This window comes from Berghia stephanieae, chromosome 3 (assembly GCF_034508935.2).
Source record: "Berghia stephanieae isolate SIO BIC M18660-M18661 chromosome 3, UCSD_Bste_1.3, whole genome shotgun sequence".
Lineage (NCBI taxonomy): Eukaryota > Metazoa > Mollusca > Gastropoda > Nudibranchia > Aeolidiidae > Berghia > Berghia stephanieae.
Genome location: NC_088362.1, coordinates 73,319,131 through 73,346,630, shown reverse-complemented (window position 1 = coordinate 73,346,630; position 27,500 = coordinate 73,319,131). Strand labels below are relative to the sequence as shown.

Here is a 27,500-nt window from a genome sequence, read left to right as displayed (position 1 = left end):
GATTAGTTCTCACTAGATTCGCTCAATCAGACCATAAATGTTAAATGTTACACATATATATTTTTTGGTTGGTTCAATTGTTCAGGCGTCTAGAACTAGTGATTGTTTTACTTAAACGCAAACCATGGACGGTAACACCGTGTAATTTGCTTAGTTTAACATTAACTTCCATTGTTTACATCCTTACACAATGTAGCCGAGTGTCGTCATCCACATATTGCCTTTAAAATGAAATTGACGCCAGTCGGCTCTTTGTTATTGCTTTGCCCCGCCAGTTAAAGAATTCGCTCTTAGAAAATTCTTTCAACAGACTATAACGTTTAAGTAACCACATGGTTTTGTGTGCTGACACGATTTATTTGGCGAGCAGAACTGAAGAGAGTTTTACTTTAACGCATACCATCAATAATATTATCAAAGGAATGAAATTTGACATCACTCAGCTATTCGTTATTGTTTTAGACAGCCATTTTACTGATTAGTTCTCACTAAATGGTATCAATCAGGATATACACGTTCAAAGTACACATTCTTTCGTGTATTGGTAAGTTTTATATATATATATATATATATATATATATATATATATATATATATATATCTATATATATATGTATATCCGACTGGCGGATGTTGTGAGTATTTCACCCAAACGCATAGCATCAATTGCAAAGTCAAAGATTCTGACGTACCTGTTGTACATCACGAAATCACAGGAAATGATAGACTGATGCAGAGATATCATGCGGTAACACGTAAATGTTATGAGTGATCCACGATATTCGAGACGTCTACTACCAAATGTCAAAGACAAAAACGCGTCGATAAAACAAACAATTTTTTTTTCAGATAAAAAGTAGTGTCAGCCATTGTTGAGTTGAAAGCTTTTTATTTTATTTTATTTTATTTTTCTTTCGTTTAGCCATACCATTATCAAAACATTTCTACCGTACAATGACAAAACGATTTTTTTTTACTATGATCAATATACTTTTACTTCATAATAGATATGTCCATTGATTAACCAGTTAACTGCAGTACTCTGGAAAAGCTCATTATTAAACGATTTAGCCAGAAAACTCGTCCTTCAAATATAGATCGATTTAAATAATCCCCATCTTAGCAAACATTTCTCAAACCTGGGACTTCGTGAAGTTAAGGATTTTGCTAAACGCATGACTTTGACCAAATTTAGTGAGGACTTATCCCTTATCACCCGACTGCAGTCTAAAAACAATAACAAAGTAACAAAGAGAGGAGTGACGTCACTTGTTTTTAAAAAAAAAAACCCTTTAAAACATTGCCATCCGGATATAGCGTACCTAAACTCAAAACAATGTGGATGGAACCTTAAACGTTAATAGATAGAATGCGCTTGGCCAAGGAGTTCACAACATTGCCATCCGGAAGTATAACGGAGCAACACACAAACTCTGTGTAACCATGAACTTTTATAGTCTGGTTAATACAGTTTAGTGAGAACAACTCACAAACGCGGATGGCAAAAACAATAACAAAGGCCTGAGTGACGTCATCTGCATTCTATCTATAGATAGTATGCACTTGGCTAAGAAGTTCACAACATGGCCATCTGGAAGTATATCTGGTCAACACACAAAACTGTGTGTAATCATGACCGTTTATAGTCTGGTTAATACAATTTAGTGAGAACTACTCATAAACGTGGATGGCAAAAAACATTAACAAAGCCTGAGTGACGTCATCTTCGAACTATCTATATGGCAAAAAAAAAAACAATAACAAAGGCCTGAGTGACGTCAACTTCGAACTATCCATAGATAGTTCGAAGATGACGTCACTCAGGTCTGTTATTGTTTTTTGCCATCCGCGTTTATGAGTAATGCTCACTGAACTGTATTAACCTGACAACAAACGTTCATGGATACACACAGTTTTGTATGTTGGTCCGTTATACTTCCGGATGGCAATGTTATGAGCTTCTTTGCCAAGCGCATACTATCTATAGTCTGATTAATACAGTTTTGTGGGAACTAGTCATAAAAATGGCTGGCTAAAATTATGAATAAAGAGCTGAATGACGTCCATTTCGTTTTATCCATAAATTTTCTGATCAAATAATTTTTTTTCATGGTTTTGTCATAGCGAGCATGACGGTCGTTGCTCTGAAATATATCAATGTAACCACCGATTATGTTCTTTTCTTGTAGAATAATGACAGGTTGCCAGAGGCTTTTGGTTTACTTTCACACATTTGTCCACAATTTTATAGTCTATTCAACTTACGCATTATCCGAAGAAGACACAACGTGAGACAATGCTCTGTTGTTTTTTTGTTTTTTTTTTTTGGTTTTTTTTATTTATTTTTTTTTTTTTGCTTTGCAGTTTATAACGTTAGGGTACTGTTGACAGCAGTAAAACTCAATATTGCTTAACAGGCATCATGTCTCGTTGCTGTTGGCAATGGACCCCTTGTAAAGCGTTTTGAGCACGTTTAGTGAATATTACTGTTTATAAAAAAAAAAAAAAAAATTTTTTAATCAGATCAAGCCCAAGGTGTGACTCATGAGGTCAATCTGGTACCATTAGATGAACGAGATACGGTGAGGAAAAGGAAATTAAACAATCAAGAAAGACAAAAATAAAACCCCAGATATTATAGATAGAACGGAGTTGACGCCGCTCATGTCTTTGTTCTTGTTTTTTTTGTTTTTGTTTTGGCATCGAGGTTCATGAGTAATTATCACTTAACTGCATTAATCAGACTGTATACGTTCAAGGTTACACACAGCTTCGTGTGTTGGTTTGTTATATTTCCGTATGGCAATGTTGTGAACTTCTTAGACAAGCGCACAGCATCTATAGATAGTATGAAGTTGACGTAACTTAGGTCTTTGTGTTTTGACATCCGCGTTTATGAGTAATTCTCACTAAATTGTATGAACCAGAATATAAACGTTCAAGGTTACACATCGTTTTGTCATCACTTTGAAACCTGAGGATCAATTGGATTCAATAGTCGGATGTCACGTCGCCCAGCAACGACGGCCATCGTGGTTCTAAACAAAGAAAATCTGTACTTTTTATTCTTCATGGTTGCTAGAAATTTTCATATGTCATGTGATCAGAATGTGTAAAAGTCAAAAAATGATCAGATTTATAATGGTTTTTTTTTTCTCCTCTGAATACGCTTTTATGCTCGTCGGAGAAATATTTCACCTGCCATTGTTCCGATAGTTTAGAGACAGTTACTAAGTTACCATGCGTCATTACGAGGGAGGTGACGTTACGACTGTTGAAGCGTATTACACAAGCTACGTATCCAGTTCTCCGGAAGAGTGGTTTTACACTTCCAATGAGATTGGAATCAGTTTCTTACTTTTATTCATCACACTTTTATACCCCATTGAAACTCATTTTCCGCTGTAAAAAAAAAAAAAAAAAAAAAAAAAACAACACAAAAAAAAAAATTGATCGGAGTTTCATATTTTCAATTCAATTTTCATCAATAAAACCATCCCGTCATAATGATGTTTTGAGGCTGTTAGTCACACATAGAAAGTGAAGAGGCATTGAGTCATTTGTTACAAAGAAGGACTAAATGTCAAAGTTAATGGCTTTTACAAACTCAGAATTTCTCCTTAGCTTCGTTTTTATGGAACCGTTTATTCTCTTCAATGTGTAGGAACGTCATATTGATGGTGGCAGGATGATTCAGGATAGCCTACTGTAAAATACTAACCAAAAATCTTAATACAGAGCATGCAAGTTCACCTTATATTGATCAGTTATACTGATATCCCGCACTGTTATGGTCTTATTGTTTTAGTGGAAGGGAGGGGGTGGGAGGGGGGGGGGAACCTCAAACCAATGTGCATAAAACAAATACGAATTAATATCCATTATAATATATATATATATATATATATATATATAATATATATATATATATATATATATATATATATATGAAACAATGAACGATTTTCCCAACAAAGCAAAATATACCCCGTTGTAATGATAAATGAGCTTTTAGTTTGCGTTCGGTGACACAGTCTTGTAAATACTATCTACATGCGCCAACTGTTTGAGCCACACTTGATCATTCTTGTAATTTTATGTCTTTGTGCAATACAAATAAGTCCTTAATTTGCGGACTGTGTGTCGCTGCGTGGTGTAAACGCACGCCCTTGTGTTCAAAACATGAGTTAGTCCCAGAGTTTGAGCTGGTGATTACGCACCTGGGCCATAGTAATAGCATCTTATCTCTCAAATGTGCCATGACCTGGAACGGACAATATGCCCTTGGGAAAGATATTTTCAAAATAAGATAAATTAAAATTGAGCTTTTATATAGCGCAATATCCACTAATTGTGCTCAAAGCGCGTTACAAGGGGGCTCTGGCCAACACCAACAGTTAACATTTAGGACGGGACATGACGCCTGTTAGGCGATGTTATAATTTTTCGGACAGAAACAACGCTGTTAACGGCCAGGTGAGAGTACGGTGAGAGGATGTGAGTAAAGAGTCTTCTCCAAGGACTCAACTATGCGCCGAGTGAGGCTCGAACCCAGAACCTTCCGATGCGACAGCGAGTGTCATACCACAAGACTACATAGCCGCACAATTTTTTTCAGAGAGTCTCACATCTAATTCACTCTGACCTAATAGCAGGTTGACGATGTGAGTCACATTTACCCTTACAACTATTATTGATCAGAAAAAATGAACTCAACAACACAGTGTCACGTTTTTATAGCTATAATAATTTTTTTAATATTTAAATTGTGATTTACAAAAGAAATATGAATGATAAAAGTGCTGGTTGGAACGTAATGAATGTGACGATTTTCCTATGGTTGGTCAGGAGAGGGTTAAACCCAGAGAGTCATAGTAAACTACAGTGTTAAACGGAAAATGGAAATTGCTTGCTACATTTGGATAGGACACTTATTGTCTATATTAAAGTACTCTCCCCAAAATCAAGTAGATCCAGTTATTCAATCAATTATTATAGTGGTGGTCACAGAATTTCGATACTGGCCTCTTTTCTTGTAAGATGAGTGCTCTACCAACTTAATAACCGGGACCTTCATTAAATCATTCATATCTTTTTAAACGCGTGAATAAGGCTTTACACACGCATTCATCTACTGAATAACTCATCATACTGTCTAATCAATCCCCCACTCACCCACTCATTCATCCATTCATTCATTCGTTCGGTCTATATTAACCTACATATGAATTCATAATCAATACAACAAAGTTATTATCAAGTAGCTAGACATCAATCACACCGCTCTTCACAACTCTTTCACACGGCTCTTATTGCCGTCAATCGGATCGTTTACCCTAGCAACCATTCACTCAATGACTAGAAGAAAAAAAAAGTTATGAGCAGATTGATTATGATGAGATAAAACACACTTTGATTGTAGGGTACGGGACGAAAAGTGTGCACTTTGGTAGGGACTAACGCGTACTTAGTTGCCGGTCTGATAACCCATAATATTGTTATGGTCTCATTGTTGTAATGGAAATACTATCAAACCAACGCAAAATATTGTCCATTGCAACAATGTTAAATCTAGGACAATAGCTACGTTCGGTTATAAGACCTGCAATTGTGTATAGGCCTACCTAGGGTGGGATTTAGTGTGGAGCAAGAGCCGTGGTGAGGATGAAATTCTGAAAAGTGTTTTATAATCCAATGCAAGATGATACAGATTGAAAATGACAGGGAGAAAATTCATCCCCCCCCCAAAAAAAAACAGCCTTGAGACCAACTCCAGGCTCTCTAATTGCTGGATAGACGCGTTAAGGGAAAACATGATATAAAATAATATAAAATATGAAATAAAAGAATGATACCCATCGTCACGAAAGTGTATTATGTCGGATGGATTAAAGATCAAAGGATAAGAAAAGGAAATTCGAGTTAGTTGCAATGTTAGAAATTATCTTTATTCTCTATCATGACCGATAGAAATTACCCTCACGTTTCATACTTTCAACTATACATATGATTTCTAGTAAAAATTCCATCCCGACCTAATACAACTATGAGGGGATGGGGCAGATATACCGATTTTGTTACAATTTGATTTCATATTTAAGATAAACTTCTTGATGTCTAAAATGTTGTTTACTTTCTTTTCTTTGGCAGACAATTTTAATTCGAATATTGATCTACTAAAGTGGGCTAAATCGGCTAAAAATCTCAAAAGTCTCAGGTTTGAGAGTTGTTGCCATGTTGATGGTCATCTAATCAATTGTTGTTCAAAATAAAGGTTTCTTGGGTCAAATTGAAAAAGAGTATGTTTTGCTATAGTATGCGGTCATGTGGTCTTGTGGTATGACACTCTCTTTCGGATCGGAAGGTCCTGGGTACGAGCCTCGCTCGGCGCATAGTTGAGTTCTAGGAAAAGACTCTTTACTCACATTCTCTCACCGTATTCAGGTGTAAAATGAGTACCTGGCCGTTAACAGCGTTGGCTTTGTCCGAAAAAAATTGTAATATCACCTGACATGCGCGTCATGTCTCGTTCTACATGTTAAGTGTTGCTGTTGGCTAGGGACCCCTTGTAAAACGCTTTGAGCACGTTTAGTGTATATTGCTCTATATAAAAGCTCAAGTTTTTTATTTATTTATTTATTTTTTTATTTTCTTTTTTTTTTTAACAGCATTATAATGGCCGACAAATAAATGTAACACCGAACTCAAACACTCTTATTCACAATATTATTAGTAAAAAAATATTACAGAGATATAAGGACTTGTAGTCATCAGAGGGTGACTTTAATCGCTTTTAATCGATGTTAATGTTTTCTGGCCAACGTTTCTTTTCATTTTTATTTTTGATTATATGATTTTTTGTAAGAGTGGACGCATTGAAATGACCTAGAAATAATAATAATAATAATAATAATAATAATAATAATAATAATAATAATAATAATAATAATAATAATAATAATAATAATATAATAATAATATAATAATAATAATAATAATAATAATAATAATAATAATAATATAATAATAATAATGAATAATAATAATAATAAATAATAATAATAATAATAATAATAATAATAATAATAATAATAATAATAATAATAATAATAATAATAATAATAATAATAATAATAATAATAATAATAATAATAATAATAATAATAATAATAATAATGTACTTTATTCATCCAAAAGACAAAATTTCGTTCTGCCAGAGTGCGACTTGTTGGCTCAGTGGTTAGGTGTCTCGTCTTGTCACAAAGGGCAAGCAATGTTAAGCGTGATCAGTGGCCCGAAAGTGACAGTGGTCAAAAAGAATTTTGTTTACCGCGGTTTGTCGTTGGGAAATGCATTTTATACACATAACCCCTCTGGTCTCAGTTGTGAATGAATCCCTAGCTATTAGCAGTAACGGATATTGAAAGATCCCTACGCCTAACGGACGACTGGTGTTGTATGAAGTGGAAGCAAGGTTCCATATAGCATGTTGGAGAAATAAAAGAAACAAATTGAAACGCATTGAGAATGGTAATTCCATTTATATGCTCTATATAAAGGTTCAAAATTCATTTATTCCCAGTGTACAAAAAACATTATTAAAGTGGCTGACGAATGAATGAAACACGTGACACAAACACTTCATGCAATAATATTCTCTTTGGATAACACCGTCAATTACCTTGGCAACTGAAGCCTTAAAAAGCTCAAGTGTCCACAACTTTGAGAGCATTCCTTGGCCGTAAAATTGGTACTCTTTCCACGTTGGTATCTCTATGTTACGACATTTAGTAGATAGTCCGCCATCCCCGGTAATTAAGTTAGTTTATCGAAGAACTCGACTTGGCCCTTCCCGTAAGGGTGGGTCAATTTTGACCCATCGGTAAGAGAGTAATGGAGAGGGATGGCTACTTAGGGTACGTGTTGCTATAGGCAAAAATTCCATTTTGAATGTGTATAATCAGGTGGGGGATGGGGAGGGGGAGGAGAGGGGCTTTCAAGGTAAATATAACTATCTACACAGGTCTGGAAACCAAGAACAAGATAATACCCTTGAGATTAATGGAAAAGAATGCGCTTATATTATTTCAAGTAATGTTGTCCTTCTGGATTCATAATAAGGCTAATGGAATCGGAGTTTATCCTGGCTTATGAAGCGTGTTACGTGTTGCTATTGGTCAGGGACCCTTGTAAAGCGTTTTGATCACGTTTAGTAAATATTGCTCTATATCAAAGCTAAATTTTTGTATTATTTAAAAAAAATTATTTTCATTCACCAATTGAATTTCGGATAGGTCTCGTGAATTGGAAGAGAAAAAAATAGATGTCTATAAAATGTTATCTTTTTTGTTTTGTTTGTTTGTTTGTTTTTTTTTTGTTTTTTTTTTTGGGGGGGGGGGGGGGGGGGGGGGGTTGTTTAAAATTTTATTTTGTTGGGTTTTTTTTCTTTTTTTTTTGTTTTTTTTGTTTTTTTCTGTTTTGTTTTGGGTAAAGCATGACAACATTTCAATGAAGTCATCTAAAAAAATAAAATTTGCCACTCCCCAGAAGTGAGTTGAAAGCGATATCAGACATCCCCATAATATCATAGCGTATTTTATGACCTTTTCGTCGTTTCATGTTTCGAATCGATACTTTCTAATTGGAACGTAAAGGATTGATTTCAATCTCATGTCCCGATAGATTCCCAATTTGTATCCATTTCCCCGAAAAGAGACCGATACTTGCCCATTCTCTCCCTCCTAACCCCCACCAGTTATGTTCGATTTTGAGTGATGTGGTCGCGATAGAAAACATCTAGGACTGCTTTTGCTAGAGTTCCATTACATAATGAACGCTGTAGTAGTTATATTTATGATGAGCCGGGAGGGGTGGGGGGAGGGGAAAGAGATGTGTTCTTGAGTGTGGTGGTGGTATGTGTCTGTATGTGTGTGTTTATGTGCGCACGCGCGTGTGTGTATGTGTGTGTGTGTTTATGGGAGTGGGATTTATATTGTCAATATTTTAAGTATTATTGGTTTTTACTGTAATCAATAAAGATCAAGGGATTAATCCGACCAAACGAACTTTGAGAATGATTGCAATGATGGGAGTCGTATGACTCTTGGTTAGCGAGGTATAATTCACTAAAGACACATTATTGGATTAATTGAACCGGTAAACGGTTTGTTAATAATACCAATTAATACAGTGCTGAAGATTGCGGCGTGGGTCGAGAATTTCATCACGTAGATCGCTGACCTGATCCATGGTGGAACTGCCTGTCCTGGGACAACCAGAGTTTGAGTCCGTTTTAGTCTGTTTTTAGTCAAAATGTTTGTCAGTGCCATTTAGTGGACGCCACAGTTATTGTGTTCATAGGTCTGGTTTAGACATGATGGAAAGTATTGTTCTTTTAATGCTACATTATTCCAGAGTCTATAATATAATGTGTGCCAGAGAGTTGAGAAGGTCATTTTCATGCCAGAAAAATACAGGCTTAAGGACATTAAACAATATAAATAATTACAGAATCTCGCGTTTTCATTAACTTTTCTTTTTCTTTCTTTATTTATTTGATATTGACAAACAAATGATCCTGAAACTGTGAGGCCGGCAATGAAAGAAGTATGAATATCAAATATACGGGAACAGAAAACAGATCTGAACTAGTTTGTTAAATATTATTAATCTATTCGTTCAATTCACTGATGTGGTTGATACTTCCCTCTTGGTAATAGTTAGATGATATAATGCCATCTCAATGTAACATCGAAATCCTTCTATAACAACTACTTTCTTTTAATGTCAATAAGCGCAAAGAATACAAAATAGGTCAAGTAGAGGATTCTCTTGACCTATTCTCTAAATCTCTATCAAATCCTTAATACAACACAGACTAAAGTGACAATAACCGCGTAATATAGTACTAGAGGAAAGTTCATAAAGTGATTGTCATGGTAACAACAACAGAAATCTCACTTGATAAAAGATCAAGTCAAAAACATAAAGAGATAATTTATATCGAAAACAGGAAATCAAAAACTATTGTCTCCAATTATCTCCGGCGCACACCGAAAATCGACGGAAAACCACCCATTGCTCCGGAACTCTTTGGTATTTCTAAACGGCGGAATAGATTCGAAAAACAATTCGATTGTCGAAATACATTACCTCCCCACTCCTCCCCTCCTCCTCCCCCGCCCCCCCTCCCGACTCCATTCTCTTTTTCATTTAACTCCTTACTCCGAGGTACGACTTCAATATACTGTAACCATATCTTACAATTTTCACAAGGAAAGTAGTAATATTCATGCGACTTTACCTAAGCCTCAAACGTGTTGCTACATTTTTAGTTACAACTTTAATAGCTGCAATGTTTCACTGGTAAAATTATGAAGTCGTTTATTGTAAAGGAAACTCAGTTTCGCCAATAAAGGGTTAATAATTTAACATGAACAGAATCACGTGATAATTGACGCTATCCAATACCCACGAGGCCTAATCAATACAACCAATGACAGAAGCGATGTCCCTATTCAACACACTGCGTTGGCGCGATTCACTCGCATGGGCTGTCAAAACATTCGGGGGTTTAATAAGGGTTAACACGCGTGGACAATGCAGGAGAGAAAAGGGTTAATTATCGTCTCTCAGAGAATGGGAACCATTTATTAGGACGTTAAAGAGGGTTGAGTCAAAGTATTGAAATCCTTGTTTGATATCCGAGTGCGATATTTTGATATAATATTATTAACCCGCCATCAAAGTCCAGGGTTGTTTTTTTTTTTTGTTGTTGTTTTTTTTCTTCTGACGATGACTTCTCTCCTCCTCATCCAGGTCCATCTTCTCATTTTTCTCCTCATTTTCTAACTTTCTTATTCTTCTCCTTCTTCTTTTGTCTTCTTCTTCTTCTTCTTCTTCTTCTTCTTCTTCTTCTTCTTCTTCTTCTTCTTCTTCTTCTTCTTCTTCTTCTTCTTCTTCTTCTTCTTCTTCTTCTTTATGCGTTCTCCTCCTCCTCCTGCTCCTTATCCTTCAACATCTTCTTTTCCTTCTCCTCCTCCTCCTCCTCCTCCTCCTCCTCCTCCTCCTCCTCCTCCTCCTCCTCCTCCTCTTACTCTTCCTTATTCTTGTTATTGTGCTTCGAATTCTTGTTTTAGTTTTTCTCCCCTCCCCCTGCCCCTTCTCCTCCTCCTCCTCCTCCTCCTCCTCCTCCTCCTCCTCCTCCTCCTCCTCCTCCTCCTCCTTCTTCTTCTTCTTCTTCTTCTTCTTCTTCTTCTTCTTCTTCTTCTTCTTCTTCTTCTTCCTCTTCCTCCTCCTCCTCCTCCTCCTCCTCCTCCTCCTCTTCTTCTTCTTCTTCTTCTTCTTCTTCTTCTTCTTCTTCTTCTTTTCCCTCTTTTTCTTCTTATTCTTTGCTTTATTAATATTACCCTTATCATTTTTATCATTACCTTCTTCTGTTCGAATACCGTTACGCTCATAGCATATATAAATATAACTTCTATCACAGATGAATATTAAAGCAAGGACATAACCTCCATCGTTCTAATTATTATTCCCCTTCCAAGCAGTGCAAGGTTCGGGGCACCTGACATTTGTAGATTATATATATATAAAAAAAAGAAACCTACAAACATAATATGCATTACACATTTCTTCGTTTCACAAGTATTTGACACATCCCGTTGTGGGAGATATCCTGGAACCGGCAGGTGAGACAGGCGTGAGGAAGACGCGGATGTCTGGAAACTCACGGGGATTTTTTTTTATTATTCATTATTAAATGCGATCGTGAGGATGTGTCGGCGTCGTGAAATTGAACAATGATACATCTCGTATAACGCATTAAAATACAAACTGGAAAGGAAATGATGAAATTAACTATACAGGTTATAATCATTCTATACAGACAGGATATACGCATGAATGGTGACCTCCTTTCCTCTTCCGGTTACTAGAAAATTAAACAATACATTACGACGTCTTGAATAGTATTAAACTCTTTGTGTACCATTCGCAATATCATGTCATTCTTTATCTGGGTCATTTTAATAACCTTTCCTTACTCTTCGTAGTTTAAAAAATGGTAATATTTTCAACCAGAAACTGATATGACACAACTAATATTATAGAATATAGGTCACAGGTTCTTCATTTAAAAAAAAAAAAATCTTTTTACCAAGGTTAGAGTAGTTAGATGTTTTCTGATCTATACTGTCATGTTTTCAGATTCAGAAACCGCAATTTTGTTGTTATTTTTTTTTTCTGCTAGAAAATGAATAGGCATGGCGATTTCATGATTATCAATCTTAATTTCAATATTTAAAAAAAAAAAAAACGATCTGTTGCCAATGTGATTTGTATATTTTATAAATTAAACCTTTGAACCTTTATATATTAGAAAAACAATCATTGCTTTTTGGTTTACTTACTTAATCCTCATTGTCACAAAGTGCGCACGTAAACCGTATGCTTATGTAGCGCAGTTTGCAACCTTGTTTATGTGTGCTATATTCAAGCTACGACACCGATCAATAACCAAACACAATACGTTGATAAAGGTTTTGAAGCTAAATGAAGATATATTTTATTACAATATAACAAAGATATTATGAGATGTGAAGATGAAATGATAGATGTAATAAGTATGAAATCAAATGGATGGATGACAAATTGATGGAGATGGTGTGATGATGAATATGATATGAAAGCGATATGAAAATATATAATTAAATCAATTAATTATGAATACTTTACCAAACCGCTACCACATCAGACAATCTCACAGATAGGTTGCAACCATCACAGTCATACAGGCAACTAATAATTAACTAACTAAACACAATCCAGACGTGTAGAAGAAAGCCAAAAGAGTGTCCTTGATATTCAACAAAAACTGTAAGGTTGTTCTAATATTGTTAATTTGTCTCTTCTTGAAATTGTTCTGATTTCACAGTATTCATAAACAGATCAATTGTTTCTCAATGTTCTGATATTAAAATAAGCAAATGGTTCTTCACAGGTAACTTATAAAACAGGCAAATGTTCAGTTTCTATTAGTGTCAAGCTATGAGCGTATAGCCTAAAGTTGGCTTGTTAAAGCCCAGCCTCAACGGCTCATTCACAGAGCCGAACAGATTATTGAAATCACAAATTAAGTCTACACAAGACTTTAATCAAACTCTACACAAGAGTTATAACACAACTTGATTCAGCTCAAACTTTGAGCACCACAAAGTCTACACAAGACTTAAATCACACTCTACACAAGAGTTAACACAATACGTGTTTCAGCTCGAACTTTGAGCACTACAAAGTCTACACAAGACTTTAATCCAACTCTACACAAGAGTTAAACAAATGAGCCTAAAAGACTCCGCTGTGGTTATCGCTTAGAGACTATGAGCCTAAAAGACTCCGCTGTCTGGTCTCTTTTGAGACAATGAGCCTAAAAGACTCCGCTGAGTGGTCTGAAGAAACTGCTCAAAACTCTGGCATTTATAGGCAAAAATCAAGCAAACGAAGCAAAATTCTACCCACACAAACGGATGTTAGTCATATCCGTAAACATCTGAAATTCCTTAAAACTCCCCCAGATTCCATAATCATGGACAACAACAACCCATCCTGATACCGGACATCCTCATATCAAGGATAAATAAATTCGTCAGCCCCATAGTTACGAGATATCAATCAAGCCATACCATAACAAAGTCACTCCCGTAGAATACAGGGATCCTACTTTGCTTATAAGTTTACGGAGAAAACAAGATTGATGCCTTTCTCACAATAACACCCACACTACGTAGTTTAATTCAAACTTCCGGGCCATAGGTGCATGATCTGATACGACCTGTATCAACAAAAGAAGGGTTGTTCCGGAGGGATTACAATAACAACAACAACTAATACTACGACGACGTACATCCTGTCGTAAACTGACGCCTACACGGAAGCATTTCGTTACAATTATCAATACTTTACCAAACCGCTACCACATCAGACAATCTCACAGATAGGTTGCAACCATCACAGTCATACAGGCAACTAAATTACTAACTAACTAACACAATCCAGACGTGTAGAAGAAAGCCAAAAGAGTGTCCTTGATTATTCACAAAAACTGTAAGGTTGTTCTAATATTGTTAATTTGTCTCTTCTTGAAATTGTTCTGATTTCACAGTATTCATAAACAGATCAATTGTTTCTCAATGTTCTGATATTAAAATAAGCAAATGGTTCTTCACAGGTAACTTATAAAACAGGCAAATGTTCAGTTTCTATTAGGGTCAAGCTATGAGTGTATAGCCTAAAGTTGGCTTGCTAAAGCCCAGCCTCCGACGGCTCATTCACTTTAAAGAAAGAAAATGATTTTGTTATAATATGATAATCATACGAATATAACTCTATCTATATTCGAACTCACTCAATATGTTTACTTTAAATGAGTAAATATTATTTTACTTTAACAAATCAATTTATTAATGTTGATTAATATTGCTTTACTTTGTAGATATGAAATAATAATGCTTTATAGCAAGAAAAGCTTATTTTCTTTACAACAAGAATATATTACACAATTAATTTCATTATCTGATTAATTAATTGAGAATCAAAATTTAAAGTGATATTATGATATTGATATCAAAACACAATCATAATTGTAATCACAACATATTATTCAAAATCTCACCAGAGCCGAACAGATTATTGAAATCACAAATTAAGTCTACACAAGACTTTAATCAAACTCTACACAAGAGTTATAACACAACTTGATTCAGCTCAAACTTTGAGCACCACAAAGTCTACACAAGACTTAAATCACACTCTACACAAGAGTTAACACAAAACGTGTTTCAGCTCGAACTTTGAGCACTACAAAGTCTACACAAGACTTTAATCCAACTCTACACAAGAGTTAAACAAATGAGCCTAAAAGACTCCGCTGTGGTTATCGCTTAGAGACTATGAGCCTAAAAGACTCCGCTGTCTGGTCTCTTTTGAGACAATGAGCCTAAAAGACTCCGCTGAGTGGTCTGAAGAAACTGCTCAAAACTCTGGCATTTATAGGCAAAAATCAAGCAAACGAAGCAAAATTCTACCCACACAACCGGATGTTAGTCATATCCGTAAACATCTGAAATTCCTTAAAACTCCCCCAGATTCCATAATCATGGACAACAACAACCCATCCTGATACCGGACATCCTCATATCAAGGATAAATAAATTCGTCAGCCCCATAGTTACGAGATATCAATCAAGCCATACCATAACAAAGTCACTCCCGTAGAATACAGGGATCCTACTTTGCTTATAAGTTTACGGAGAAAACAAGATTGATGCCTTTCTCACAATAACACCCACACTACGTAGTTTAATTGAAACTTCCGGGCCATAGGTGCATGATCTGATACGACCTGTATCAACAAAAGAAGGGTTGTTCCGGAGGGATTACAATAACAACAACAACTAATACTACGACGACGTACATCCTGTCGTAAACTGACGCCTACACGGAAGCATTTCGTTACATATCTCCCCCCTAAGACTAAATTTGGTACAACATTTAGTTAGATCAACGAAATGCCTCAAGATCACATCGATCTCGACAATTATTCGGGCTCATTGTTGTCCCTTCCTTCGACAGACAACATCGGCATCACACATCCACACTTCAACTCCACCTTGCCGTGTGTCATGCATTTCGGTGGTTCATGATCCTTGTTTTCGTCAAAACATGGAAGTCGAGGACTCTTAACAGTGGGAGCATGAGTAAATGATCGAATGTCACTTGTCATACTGTCGTTGTTGGAGGAAGCCTGACACTCCGACTTTAACCTAAGCGGTTCAAGCTCTTTCTCCATCAGAGCTTCTTGCCTTTGAGCTCGTGCTCTGCTTATCTCCTCCTCTTCTTTGGCACGTTCTCTCTCCTTCTCTTTTCTCTCTTCATCTTCTTGTAACTGGGCTGTCACCCAAGCACGGAGATCTTCACACCTTAACTCCAATTTTTCTCCAAGTTTAATTAATCTTTCCACATCCATCTCTAGGACAATTAATCAAACCAATTCAAATTCAAATAAACAAACTTCAATATGTTTATCGACACTGTTGCCGTAAATGTTACTTTCACGTAGAATAAAGTGGTATTACAAGTAACCTTATTAACGATATGCGGTCAATATAGATCCCAAAACAGATTCAAAACAGGCAATTAATACCGATTCCTACACGGAATTCAACATTGATCTATATATAGACTCAAATATAGAATCAAAACAAATTTACTACAGGTCCTAACACAGAACCAACGCTTCACCCAGATTCCTACACAGAATCAAAACATTGACTTAATATAGACGTATATTAGAGTCAAAACAACTGATTTAATACAGGTCCTCACACGGAACCAACGCTTCACCCAGATTCCCCACACGGAATCAACACAATAGCTTCACCCAGATTCCTCACACGGAATCAACAAAATATCTTCACCCAGATTCACCACACGGAATCATAAAAACTATCTTCACCCAGATTCTTTCTCAGAATCAACAAAATAACTTCACCCAGATTCTTTCTCAGAATCAACAAAATATCTTCACCCAGATTCTTTCTTAGAATCAACAAAATATCTTCACCCAGATTCTCTCTTAGAATCAACAAAATATCTTCACCCAGATTCTCTCTTAGAATCAACAAAATATCTTCACCCAGATTCTTTCTTAGAATCAACAAAATATCTTCACCCAGATTCTTTCTTAGAATCAACAAAATATCTTCACCCAGATTCTCTCTTAGAATCAACAAAATATCTTCACCCAGATTCTCTCTTAGAATCAACAAAATATCTTCACCCAGATTCTTTCTTAGAATCAACAAAATGTCTTCACCCAGATTCTCTCTTAGAATCAACAAAATATCTTCACCCAGATTCTTTCTTAGAATCAACAAAATGTCTTCACCCAGATTCTCTCTCAGAATCAACAAAATATCTTCACCCAGATTCTTTCTTAGAATCAACAAAACATCTCACCCAGATTCTTTCTTAGAATCAACAAAATATCTTCACCCAGATTCTTCTTAGAATCAATAAAATATCTTCACCTAGATTCTTCTTAGAATCAACAAAATATCTTCACCCAGATTCTCTCTTAGAATCAACAAAATATCTTCACCCAGATTCTTACTTAGAATCAACAAAATATCTTCACCCAGATTCTCTTTTAGAATCAACAAAATATCTTCACCCAGATTCTTACTTAGAATCAACAAAATATCTTCACCCAGATTCTTTCTTAGAATCAAAAAATATCTTCACCCAGATTCTTCTCAGAATCAACAAAATACTTCACCCAGATTCTTACACAGAATCAATACCTTGACTTACTATATGTGCATAGAAAGTCAGAACAAATGATTTAATACAGATCCTCACACGGGACCAACACAATATTCTCCCAGATTCCTACACGGAATCAAATTACCCCAACAACCACCTTCGTTCCTTACAAAAGGGAGAGGGGGGACAATGGAGGCTTTACAGCGCGAGTACCGCTTTCGCGCTAAGTCAGTGATCCGTATCACTATGACAGATGACTGACAACGTTAAACCGAACAAGTGAAAATTACCAGAATAACTTGCATTACACCTTGCGTATAATGACAGTCTTATAACCATTAAATGGATACCAATTTGCTTTAAGCTCAAAGATAGTATCTATCTCAAGTTTGAAACAACTCCCTAACCTGTCTCAACACTTGTTTGGTCGCGATGTCTCTTGAATGCACAACAATAAGAATCCCACTTCTGAAACCAAATTATGTCACAAAGTGCGCACGTAAACCGTATGCTTATGTAGCGCAGTTTGCAACCTTGTTTATGTGTGCTATATTCAAGCTACGACATCGATCAATAACCAAACACAATACGTTGATAAAGGTTTTGAAGCTAAATGAAGATATATTTTATTACAATATAACAAAGATATTATGAGATTGAAGATGAAATGATAGATGTCATAAGTATGAAATCAAATAGATGGATGACAATTTGATGGAGGTGATTGATGATGATATGATATGAAAGCGATATGACAATATATAATTAAATCAATTAATTATCAATACTTTACCAAACCGCTACCACATCAGACAATCTCACAGATAGTTGCAACCATCACAGTCATACAGGCAACTAATAATTAACTAGCTATCTAAACACAATCCAGACGTGTGGAAGAAAGTCAAAAGAGTGTTCTTGATATTCAACAAAAACCGTAAGGTTGTTCTAATATTGTTAATTAGTCTCTTCTTGAAATTGTTCTGGTTCACAGTATTCATAAACAGATCAATTGTTTCTCAATGTTCTGTATTAAAATAAGCAAATGGTTCTTCACAGGTAACTTATAAAACAGGCAAATGTTCAGTTTCTATTAGGGTCAAGCTATGAGTGTATAGCCTAAAGTTGGCTTGTTAAAGCCCAGCCTCCAACGGCTCATTCACTTTAAAGAAAGAAAATGATTTTGTTATAATATGATAATCATACGAATATAACTCTATCTATATTCGAACTCACTCAATATGTTTACTTAAATGAGTAAATATTATTTTACTTTAACAAATCAATTTATTAATGTTGATTAATATTGCTTACTTTGTAGATATGAAATAATAATGCTTTATAGCAAGAAAAGCTTATTTCTTTACAACAAGAATATATTACACAATTAATTTCATTATCTGATTAATTAATTGAGAATCAAAATTTAAAGTGATATTATGATATTGATATCAAAACACAATCTAATTGTAATCACAACATATTATTCAAAATCTCACCAGAGCCGAACAGATTATTGAAATCACAAATTAAGTCTACACAAGACTTTAATCAAACTCTACACAAGAGTTATAACACAACTTGATTCAGCTCAAACTTTGAGCACCACAAAGTCTACACAAGACTTAAATCACACTCTACACAAGAGTTAACACACAAACGTGTTTCAGCTCGAACTTTGAGCACTACAAAGTCTACACAAGACTTTAATCCAACTCTACACAAGAGTTAAACAAATGAGCCTAAAAGACTCCGCTGTGGTTATCGCTTAGAGACTATGAGCCTAAAAGACTCCGCTGTCTGGTCTCTTTTGAGACAATGAGCCTAAAAGACTCCGCTGAGTGGTCTGAAGAAACTGCTCAAAACTCTGGCATTTATAGGCAAAAATCAAGCAAACGAAGCAAAATTCTACCCACACAACCGGATGTTAGTCATATCCGTAAACATCTGAAATTCCTTAAAACTCCCCCAGATTCCATAATCATGGACAACAACAACCCATCCTGATACCGGACATCCTCATATCAAGGATAAATAAATTCGTCAGCCCCATAGTTACGAGATATCAATCAAGCCATACCATAACAAAGTCACTCCCGTAGAATACAGGGATCCTACTTTGCTTATAAGTTTACGGAGAAAACAAGATTGATGCCTTTCTCACAATAACACCCACACTACGTAGTTTAATTGAAACTTCCGGGCCATAGGTGCATGATCTGATACGACCTGTATCAACAAAAGAAGGGTTGTTCCGGAGGGATTACAATAACAACAACAACTAATACTACGACGACGTACATCCTGTCGTAAACTGACGCCTACACGGAAGCATTTCGTTACAGTGTGATGATGAATATGATATGAAAGCGATATGAAAATATATAATTAAATCAATTAATTATGAATACTTTACCAAACCGCTACCACATCAGACAATCTCACAGATAGGTTGCAACCATCACAGTCATACAGGCAACTAATAATTAACTAACTAAACACAATCCAGACGTGTAGAAGAAAGCCAAAAGAGTGTCCTTGATATTCAACAAAAACTGTAAGGTTGTTCTAATATTGTTAATTTGTCTCTTCTTGAAATTGTTCTGATTTCACAGTATTCATAAACAGATCAATTGTTTCTCAATGTTCTGATATTAAAATAAGCAAATGGTTCTTCACAGGTAACTTATAAAACAGGCAAATGTTCAGTTTCTATTAGTGTCAAGCTATGAGCGTATAGCCTAAAGTTGGCTTGTTAAAGCCCAGCCTCAACGGCTCATTCACAGAGCCGAACAGATTATTGAAATCACAAATTAAGTCTACACAAGACTTTAATCAAACTCTACACAAGAGTTATAACACAACTTGATTCAGCTCAAACTTTGAGCACCACAAAGTCTACACAAGACTTAAATCACACTCTACACAAGAGTTAACACAATACGTGTTTCAGCTCGAACTTTGAGCACTACAAAGTCTACACAAGACTTTAATCCAACTCTACACAAGAGTTAAACAAATGAGCCTAAAAGACTCCGCTGTGGTTATCGCTTAGAGACTATGAGCCTAAAAGACTCCGCTGTCTGGTCTCTTTTGAGACAATGAGCCTAAAAGACTCCGCTGAGTGGTCTGAAGAAACTGCTCAAAACTCTGGCATTTATAGGCAAAAATCAAGCAAACGAAGCAAAATTCTACCCACACAACCGGATGTTAGTCATATCCGTAAACATCTGAAATTCCTTAAAACTCCCCCAGATTCCATAATCATGGACAACAACAATCCATCCTGATACCGGACATCCTCATATCAAGGATAAATAAATTCGTCAGCCCCATAGTTACGAGATATCAATCAAGCCATACCATAACAAAGTCACTCCCGTAGAATACAGGGATCCTACTTTGCTTATAAGTTTACGGAGAAAACAAGATTGATGCCTTTCTCACAATAACACCCACACTACGTAGTTTAATTGAAACTTCCGGGCCATAGGTGCATGATCTGATACGACCTGTATCAACAAAAGAAGGGTTGTTCCAGAGGGATTACAATAACAACAACAACTAATACTACGACGACGTACATCCTGTCGTAAACTGACGCCTACACGGAAGCATTTCGTTACACTCATCGAGCCATAGGGCGCATAAGGCATCGACTAAAGACTTCCATTTCTGTCTGTCGGCTGCATGGACACCGATGCTGTTCCAGCCTCTTCAAATTCTTTATCCATTGATCTTCTCCATAATGTCTTTGAACCTGGATCTTCGTCATTTGCCATCAGCCGTCCAAAATGAACGCGAAACGAAAACTGAGAAAGGCCACTTGTTTATCACAAGTGATCCACTCTGTTATAAACTGTTGCATCTTTATTTTAGCGCTTTTAGAAGATTGATCGAGAGGATGTTTTTGTCATTCTATCATCTAAATTGAAATGTAAACAATCAAACTTCGAGCAGGCAACCTGTGAAAATTCAATAGATAGAATGAAGTTGACGTCACTCGGGTCTTTATTTATTTATTTATTTTTTTTTTTGCCATCCACATTTATGAGTAATTCTCACTTAACTGTATTATCCAGACTATAAAAGTTCATGGTTACACAGAGTTTTGTGTGTTGGTCCGTGATACTTCCGGGTGTAATTCTGTCTATAACACTATAACTGCAGTGTCTTTCAACTTGACTCAAGGATGAAGTGATAGGCTTTCTTAAACGGGAAGACACCCCCCCCCCCCACACACACACACACATACCTACACACAGAGAGAGAGAGAGAGAGAGAGAGAGAAAGAGAGAGAGAGAGAAAGAAAGAGAAGGAGAGAGAGAAAGAGAGAGAGAGTGAGAGAGAGGGAGAGAGAGTGAGTGAGAGAGAGAAAGAGAGAGAGAGACAGAGAGAGAGAGAGAGAGAGAGAGAGAGAGAGAGAGAGAGAGAGAGAGAGAGAGAGAGAGAGAGAGAGAGAGAGAGAGAGAGAGAGAGAAAAGATTTGTTTAAAATTGATTTTTCAAATGACCATTGTTAGATTTCCGACTGTCTCCAAAGTTGTGATAAGCATTGTACCATGAATCCCTGGGTAGAAAGTTTTATCCGGCAACAATGAGACCGTGATTGAGGAAGAAGATTTGAAATTTAAAACCCAATTTTAACTTAAATAAAGGATAGAAAGCAAACGGGCCAGCTATCAACATGATGCGTGATTTGATTTCAATTTAAAGATTTAATAGGCGTTAACGTGGGACTAATTCAGCCACTCTCCAACTATTGTTGCCACAAAAGAGAATCATTACATCCAACACAACACAACTTTAAATCAGGGTTGCCATATCAATTTGGTAAAAAATGCCAAACAAGTCAGAGAAAACATTAAAATAAATGATCTTAAAAATGCCTAACTTTTCCAGGCATTACTTTATTGTTAAATTCCTCATAAAACTTGAAATAAATCTCATTTTTTAAATATTATTTTGATTTAGTATCTCTTTCACTTGCCTGGTCCGTTTGATGCTGAAAATGTGTATAGTTTGTGTTACTGTGTCTATCAAATAATTGAAATCAAGTGATATGAAAAGGAAAATGAAAAAATGTATGCCAAAATACCAAACACAATAATTTTCAATTTTATGGGCTTTTAAGAATATATTTTGTTTCAAAAAAAAAAAAAAAAAAAAAAAAAAAAAAAAAAAAAAATCTTGGTTTCTTTCTTAAATTTGGCATTGAAAACACCAATTGGTAATCTTGCTATAATTTAAGGTGTCTTATTTCTGATTTTATTCTGTTGTTTGTTCGGAACTCTTTTGTGCACGGCCGGCACACGCGGTAAAAATCCACAATCCACAATGACAACGTTCTCGAATTTCCAGGAACCAGACAGCTGTTGTAAAGGTACCAGAAAACAAATAGTTCTTTTATCATGACCAAGTGTTTATTCTGCTATAAACTTTGTTAGCGTTTCATGGCGATAATGGATGCGTTAAAACATTTGAGTTTAGAATATTTGATATCAAATTCTCTTTGAAATAACTAATAGAAACAAGCTTACATTTTTGAGACTGATATTCGTGTTAGTATTTTTTTGTCACTCGATTTTGCAGCAGGATTGGCCATTATAAATCATTGTATTTGCTAGTCAATGAGATCCTTTTTTCCGTTATAAAAAAAAGAAGATAACATCACACTGCCGAGCCCTGCATAATTCACAGAGAAAACACATGATTGACCTACAACAAAAACACTTTACACAGACATGAAAGAAAAGGGCACGGAAACCAAGACACTTTTTGAAAAGAATAGTACTACGTTGTCAATGAATTTTATTGTCAAGTTTATCAATGTCTATTATTTTGTGATGAAAAGAGAGAGTGTCCTTTTCATTTTTTTCAAAGCGCGATGAAGTGTCATAAAAAAGACACTGGTTGGGGGAAGATAACGTAAAGAAAGGAACGGGAAGGGCAATGGACACGAGGGGAAAAGAATTGCAATTTTCAGCTCCTCAGCATTAATTAAAAGGTAATTCAAAAAGTCGAAATAATAATAAAGGAGAGGTCGGAGACAATTGAAATAAAAAGACTCTTCCTTTAACCCCTGTACAGCGGATTGTTTTTGTTTCAAATTATATTTTTTCAAACCATTTGTTTCGGTATAAATGCAGATCAAATTTCCTCACCGTCTTCACACAGAAAACAGAAATAGAAAGTGTCTTGCGCATATCTTAATAATTACAAGAATGAAAAGAGTAGAGAAATGCCGAGAGATAATGGAGAATGAAAACTTCGCGTCAATGAGAATAGAATCCGGATCCTTCGACTGGCTGTAGCAAGGACGCTTTTCAGTCCACGCAATCCTAAAGTCCGAACAAAGTATGATGGTTGGCTTCTATTATTGTCGACCTTCTGTAACTCATAACCAAGAAGTTCTATTACCAGTTGGTCCCAGATCCGATTCTCTTCCGCGTAAATTTATATTCTTCTTACACCTCTCTTTTCATTTCCTGCATAAAAAGGATTATAATGTGATGCAACACAACCCATGCCGTCAAAGTACAATCACTGCTATCTTGGCGTAAAAGTTATATATGTATATTAGATGTCAATTTTGGAGTGAAATCGAACTCCCCCTAGGATGGATTTAATAGGTATCGGCCACAATGCAGATACATGATATAAACTCTGGTCCTAAAGTTGTAAAAAAAATATTAAAAAAGAGTACCACTCTTCATGGACGACTTTTACTCCTGAACGAATAAGTAGAGTCTAGTGTCTCTTGCAACTAAATTTAATTTGCAATTCATATTAACAGTGGCCATTAGTGGGATAATGGGACGTCCGACGCGACCTGAATTAAGGGTACAATACAACAAAGACACAACAAAAGGAAAAAGGGTTAGAACATGGAATCACGCGCGGCTTGTTGTATAAAGCAAGGTGTGGGATGGAATACAAAGGTTGGACATCTGACATTCTGGTGAATAGGACGGAGAACAGAGACATTACATTGTCATTATTTAGGGGTTCCCTAATTTATCGGACAGCGCTAGGAAATAGTATAAGCTTGCTGTGACGGGGTTCAAATTTGAACACCCATTGTTTGTTTGGTGTGTTTTGTGGTGCTTGCGACATTTCAGGCCATTTCATCGCCAGACGACATCCACCTCATGGATCAGAAGGCATCATGGTGTTCTCTCTCTCTCTCTCTCTCTCTCTCTCTCTCTCTCTCTCTTTCTCTCTCTCTTCTCTTCCTCTCTCTTTCTCTCTTCTTTTTTTCTTCTTCTTCTCTCATCTTCTCTCTCTCTTCTTCTCTCTCTCTCTTTCTCTCTCTCTCTCTCTCTCTCTCTTTCTCTCTCTCTCTCTCTCTTCTCTCTCTCTCTCTTTCTCTCTCTCTCTCTCTTTCTCTCTCTCTCTCTCTTCTTTTCTTTCTTTCTTCTTCTCTTCTCTTGTCTCTTCCTTTCTTTCTTTCTCTTCTTGTCTCTCACACTATCTGTCTAGATATCTATATATATATTCAACTATATATATATATATCATCTATCTATCTATCTATCTATTTATTCTCTCATCTCTTACTCTCTCTCTTCTCTTTCATCTCTCCTCATCTCTTTCTCCTCTCTTTCTCTCTTCTCTTTCCTCTCTATTCTTCTTTCTTTTTTCTTTCTTCTTTCTCTTCTCTCGTCTCTCACACTATCTGTCTAGATATCTATCTATCAATATATAATATACATATACATATATATATATATCTATATATATAATATGTCATCTATCTATCTATTTTATCTATCTATCTATCTATCTATCTATCTATCTATCTATCTATCTATCTATCTATCTATCTATCAGCATAGCGTTTTTATTTTGTTATTATAAAGTCTCATAGATTTGAATTTAGAATGTATGTTGGAGGTTTCGAATATTCTTCTACACTCGCACTTTGACCACTCATAACAAGCAACATTTCAACAGGAAAATGACTTTCATGACTGAGCCTCATTTCTACCCCAAGCTGATTCTTTTTTTTTTTTAAACAACCTGAAAATGTAGTTATTTGAAATACGACATTTTGTGAAAATCCTTTTCATTGATGTTGTTATTGCCATTAAAGGAACAATAGTCATGACTCAGAAGGTCAACTCAGTTTACCAACTGGCCAAGGAAACCGTTGAAGCGTGATGACACACCCACTCGGATTGGTAACAAATGGAACAAAAATACCGCAGAGTTTTGATTGAAGAGGAATAATTAATGAGATGCTGGTCGTGAAGAAGAGTGCCTGGTGAGGGGCGTAGCACAATGAAATTACCTTGTCCATTGTGTTGTGATCATCGCTCCAAAGATGGTCCCAGTACATTGTCAAATACAAGTCTCCCGAGGCGTTAGGGCAACATGGAGCGCATGTTTATCCAGATTTTTGCAAGGCGAAAAGGACTGTAGCAATTATTGCTTGATTTGGAATAGGGTAGTAGTAGTCTATAGATAGAACGAATTTGACGTCACTCATGTCTTTGTTATTGTTTTTTTTTTTTTTTTGCCATCCAAGTTTATGAGTAATTCTCAATCAACTGTATTAACCAGACTATAAAAGTTCATGGTTAGACAGAGTTTTGTATGTTGGTTCGTTATACTTCGGGTGGCAATGTTGTGAGCTTCTTAGCCAAGCGCATACTATCTATATGGCTCTAATCGACGAGTTGAACGTTGATCAAGTAACCAATTTACATACTCCTATATGTTTGAACAACAACAAAAAAAGTATCCGTTTTCGCCAAATTAGCAGTAGTAACGGTTCAACTCGGGAGTTCATGAATGCTGAGATGAATCCGTCTTATCCTATTTCAGGCGATAACTTCGGCAAGTCCCGGGTTTGAGAGTTTTTTTTTTCCAAGATGAGAGTCATTTAAATCGATCAATATTTGATGGACGAGTTTTCTGGCCAAATTGTTAAATATGGGTTTTTCCAGAGTACGGCAGTATAGTCATATTATAAGCGGCTGACAAGGGCGGTTATTGTTTTGGATTATAATATAAGAGTGTTTGCATATGGATTATGAGCTTTTTATTACAGAAAATATCACCCAAGTGGAGTAAAAAAAAATGTCAAAAAGGTTTTATTGAATGTCAACCCATTAAAAAAATCGATGCTGGAGGATTTATCAGAATATGAGAATGTGAATATTATGATATAAAATATAGATACAATGAAGTTGACGTCATTCAGGCCTTTGTTATTGTTTTTAAAAAAAATTGTTTATTATTAAATTATTAATTTTTTTTTGTATTTTTGCCATCCAGGTTTAGGAGTAATTCTCACTTGTATTATCCAGACTATAAACGTTCAAGGTTACATACCTTTGTGTGTCGGTCTGTAATACTTCCGGATGGCAATGGTGTGAGCTTCTTAGCCGAGCGCACCCTATCTATACGTATTTAAGCATTAATCCTACAGACATCCTACGCATTTTCCCCAGCCATTAATTTCACATAGACAGCCTAGTCATCATTTCATTAATTCTCTCAGACGCGTACTTGCACTTATATAAAGGCAGAGGGCTCGGTACAGGTAGGTAGTATAATATAGTAATGAAGACGATGATAATCTGTGACATGTCAAGTCGTTAGGGAAGGAAGTAGGTAATCCTCTTTTACCTTTGGGACGTCACAATCGTTAGTATTGTCCGTCCCTGCCAAGGACCGGCACTATAAGATCTGCCTATGCTATTACAAATACATACTCAGATGAATGTGGCATTACTGATGTTGACTGTGAATCAACGACTCAAATCAGTATTATGCTCGGTACAACTAGGGGCTGATAACTGAGTATATTATTATTGTTCGATCGATTTAAATGTCTCTCATCTTAGAAAAACTCTCCAATCTGGGACATCGCGAAGTCCTCTCAAAGTGCTTTCTGCCAGATCTAACAGATCCAGTTACCCAATAAATGCTGGGTGGGTAGAGGGGATAATGGGGGGGGGGGGGGGGGGGGGGGGGGGAGAAAATAACCTTCACTTACTCTGGGATCGATCCTTTTCCCTGTGAAGCGAGAACTCTACCAACTGAGCTATCAGGAAACCCAGCTTCTATAACTAAATACAATATAAATATCAAATGTCGGATCATTAACAAGAAATGGAGCATTTATTTAGTATATCCGAGATGCACATTCCTCCCACCAAATCCAAGCAT

The 27,500-nt window shown here is 36.0% G+C and overlaps 2 protein-coding genes across 3 annotated transcripts in view; one reads left to right on the top strand and one right to left on the bottom strand.

The window, feature by feature from the left end:
* Positions 1-27,500, top strand: part of LOC144968405 (uncharacterized) — a gene marked incomplete at its 3' end in the record, with an annotated part of 181,968 nt that overhangs the window by 1,558 nt on the left and 152,910 nt on the right.
* On the bottom strand, positions 14,141-16,293 carry LOC144969644 (uncharacterized). The gene is made up of 2 exons (XM_078908785.1): positions 14,672-16,293; positions 14,141-14,330 (listed from the first exon to the last, which is right to left on the bottom strand). The coding sequence occupies exon 1, from the start codon at positions 16,022-16,024 to the stop codon at positions 15,596-15,598; it is 429 nt and encodes a 142-aa protein (XP_078764911.1). The 5' UTR covers positions 16,025-16,293; the 3' UTR covers positions 14,141-14,330; positions 14,672-15,595.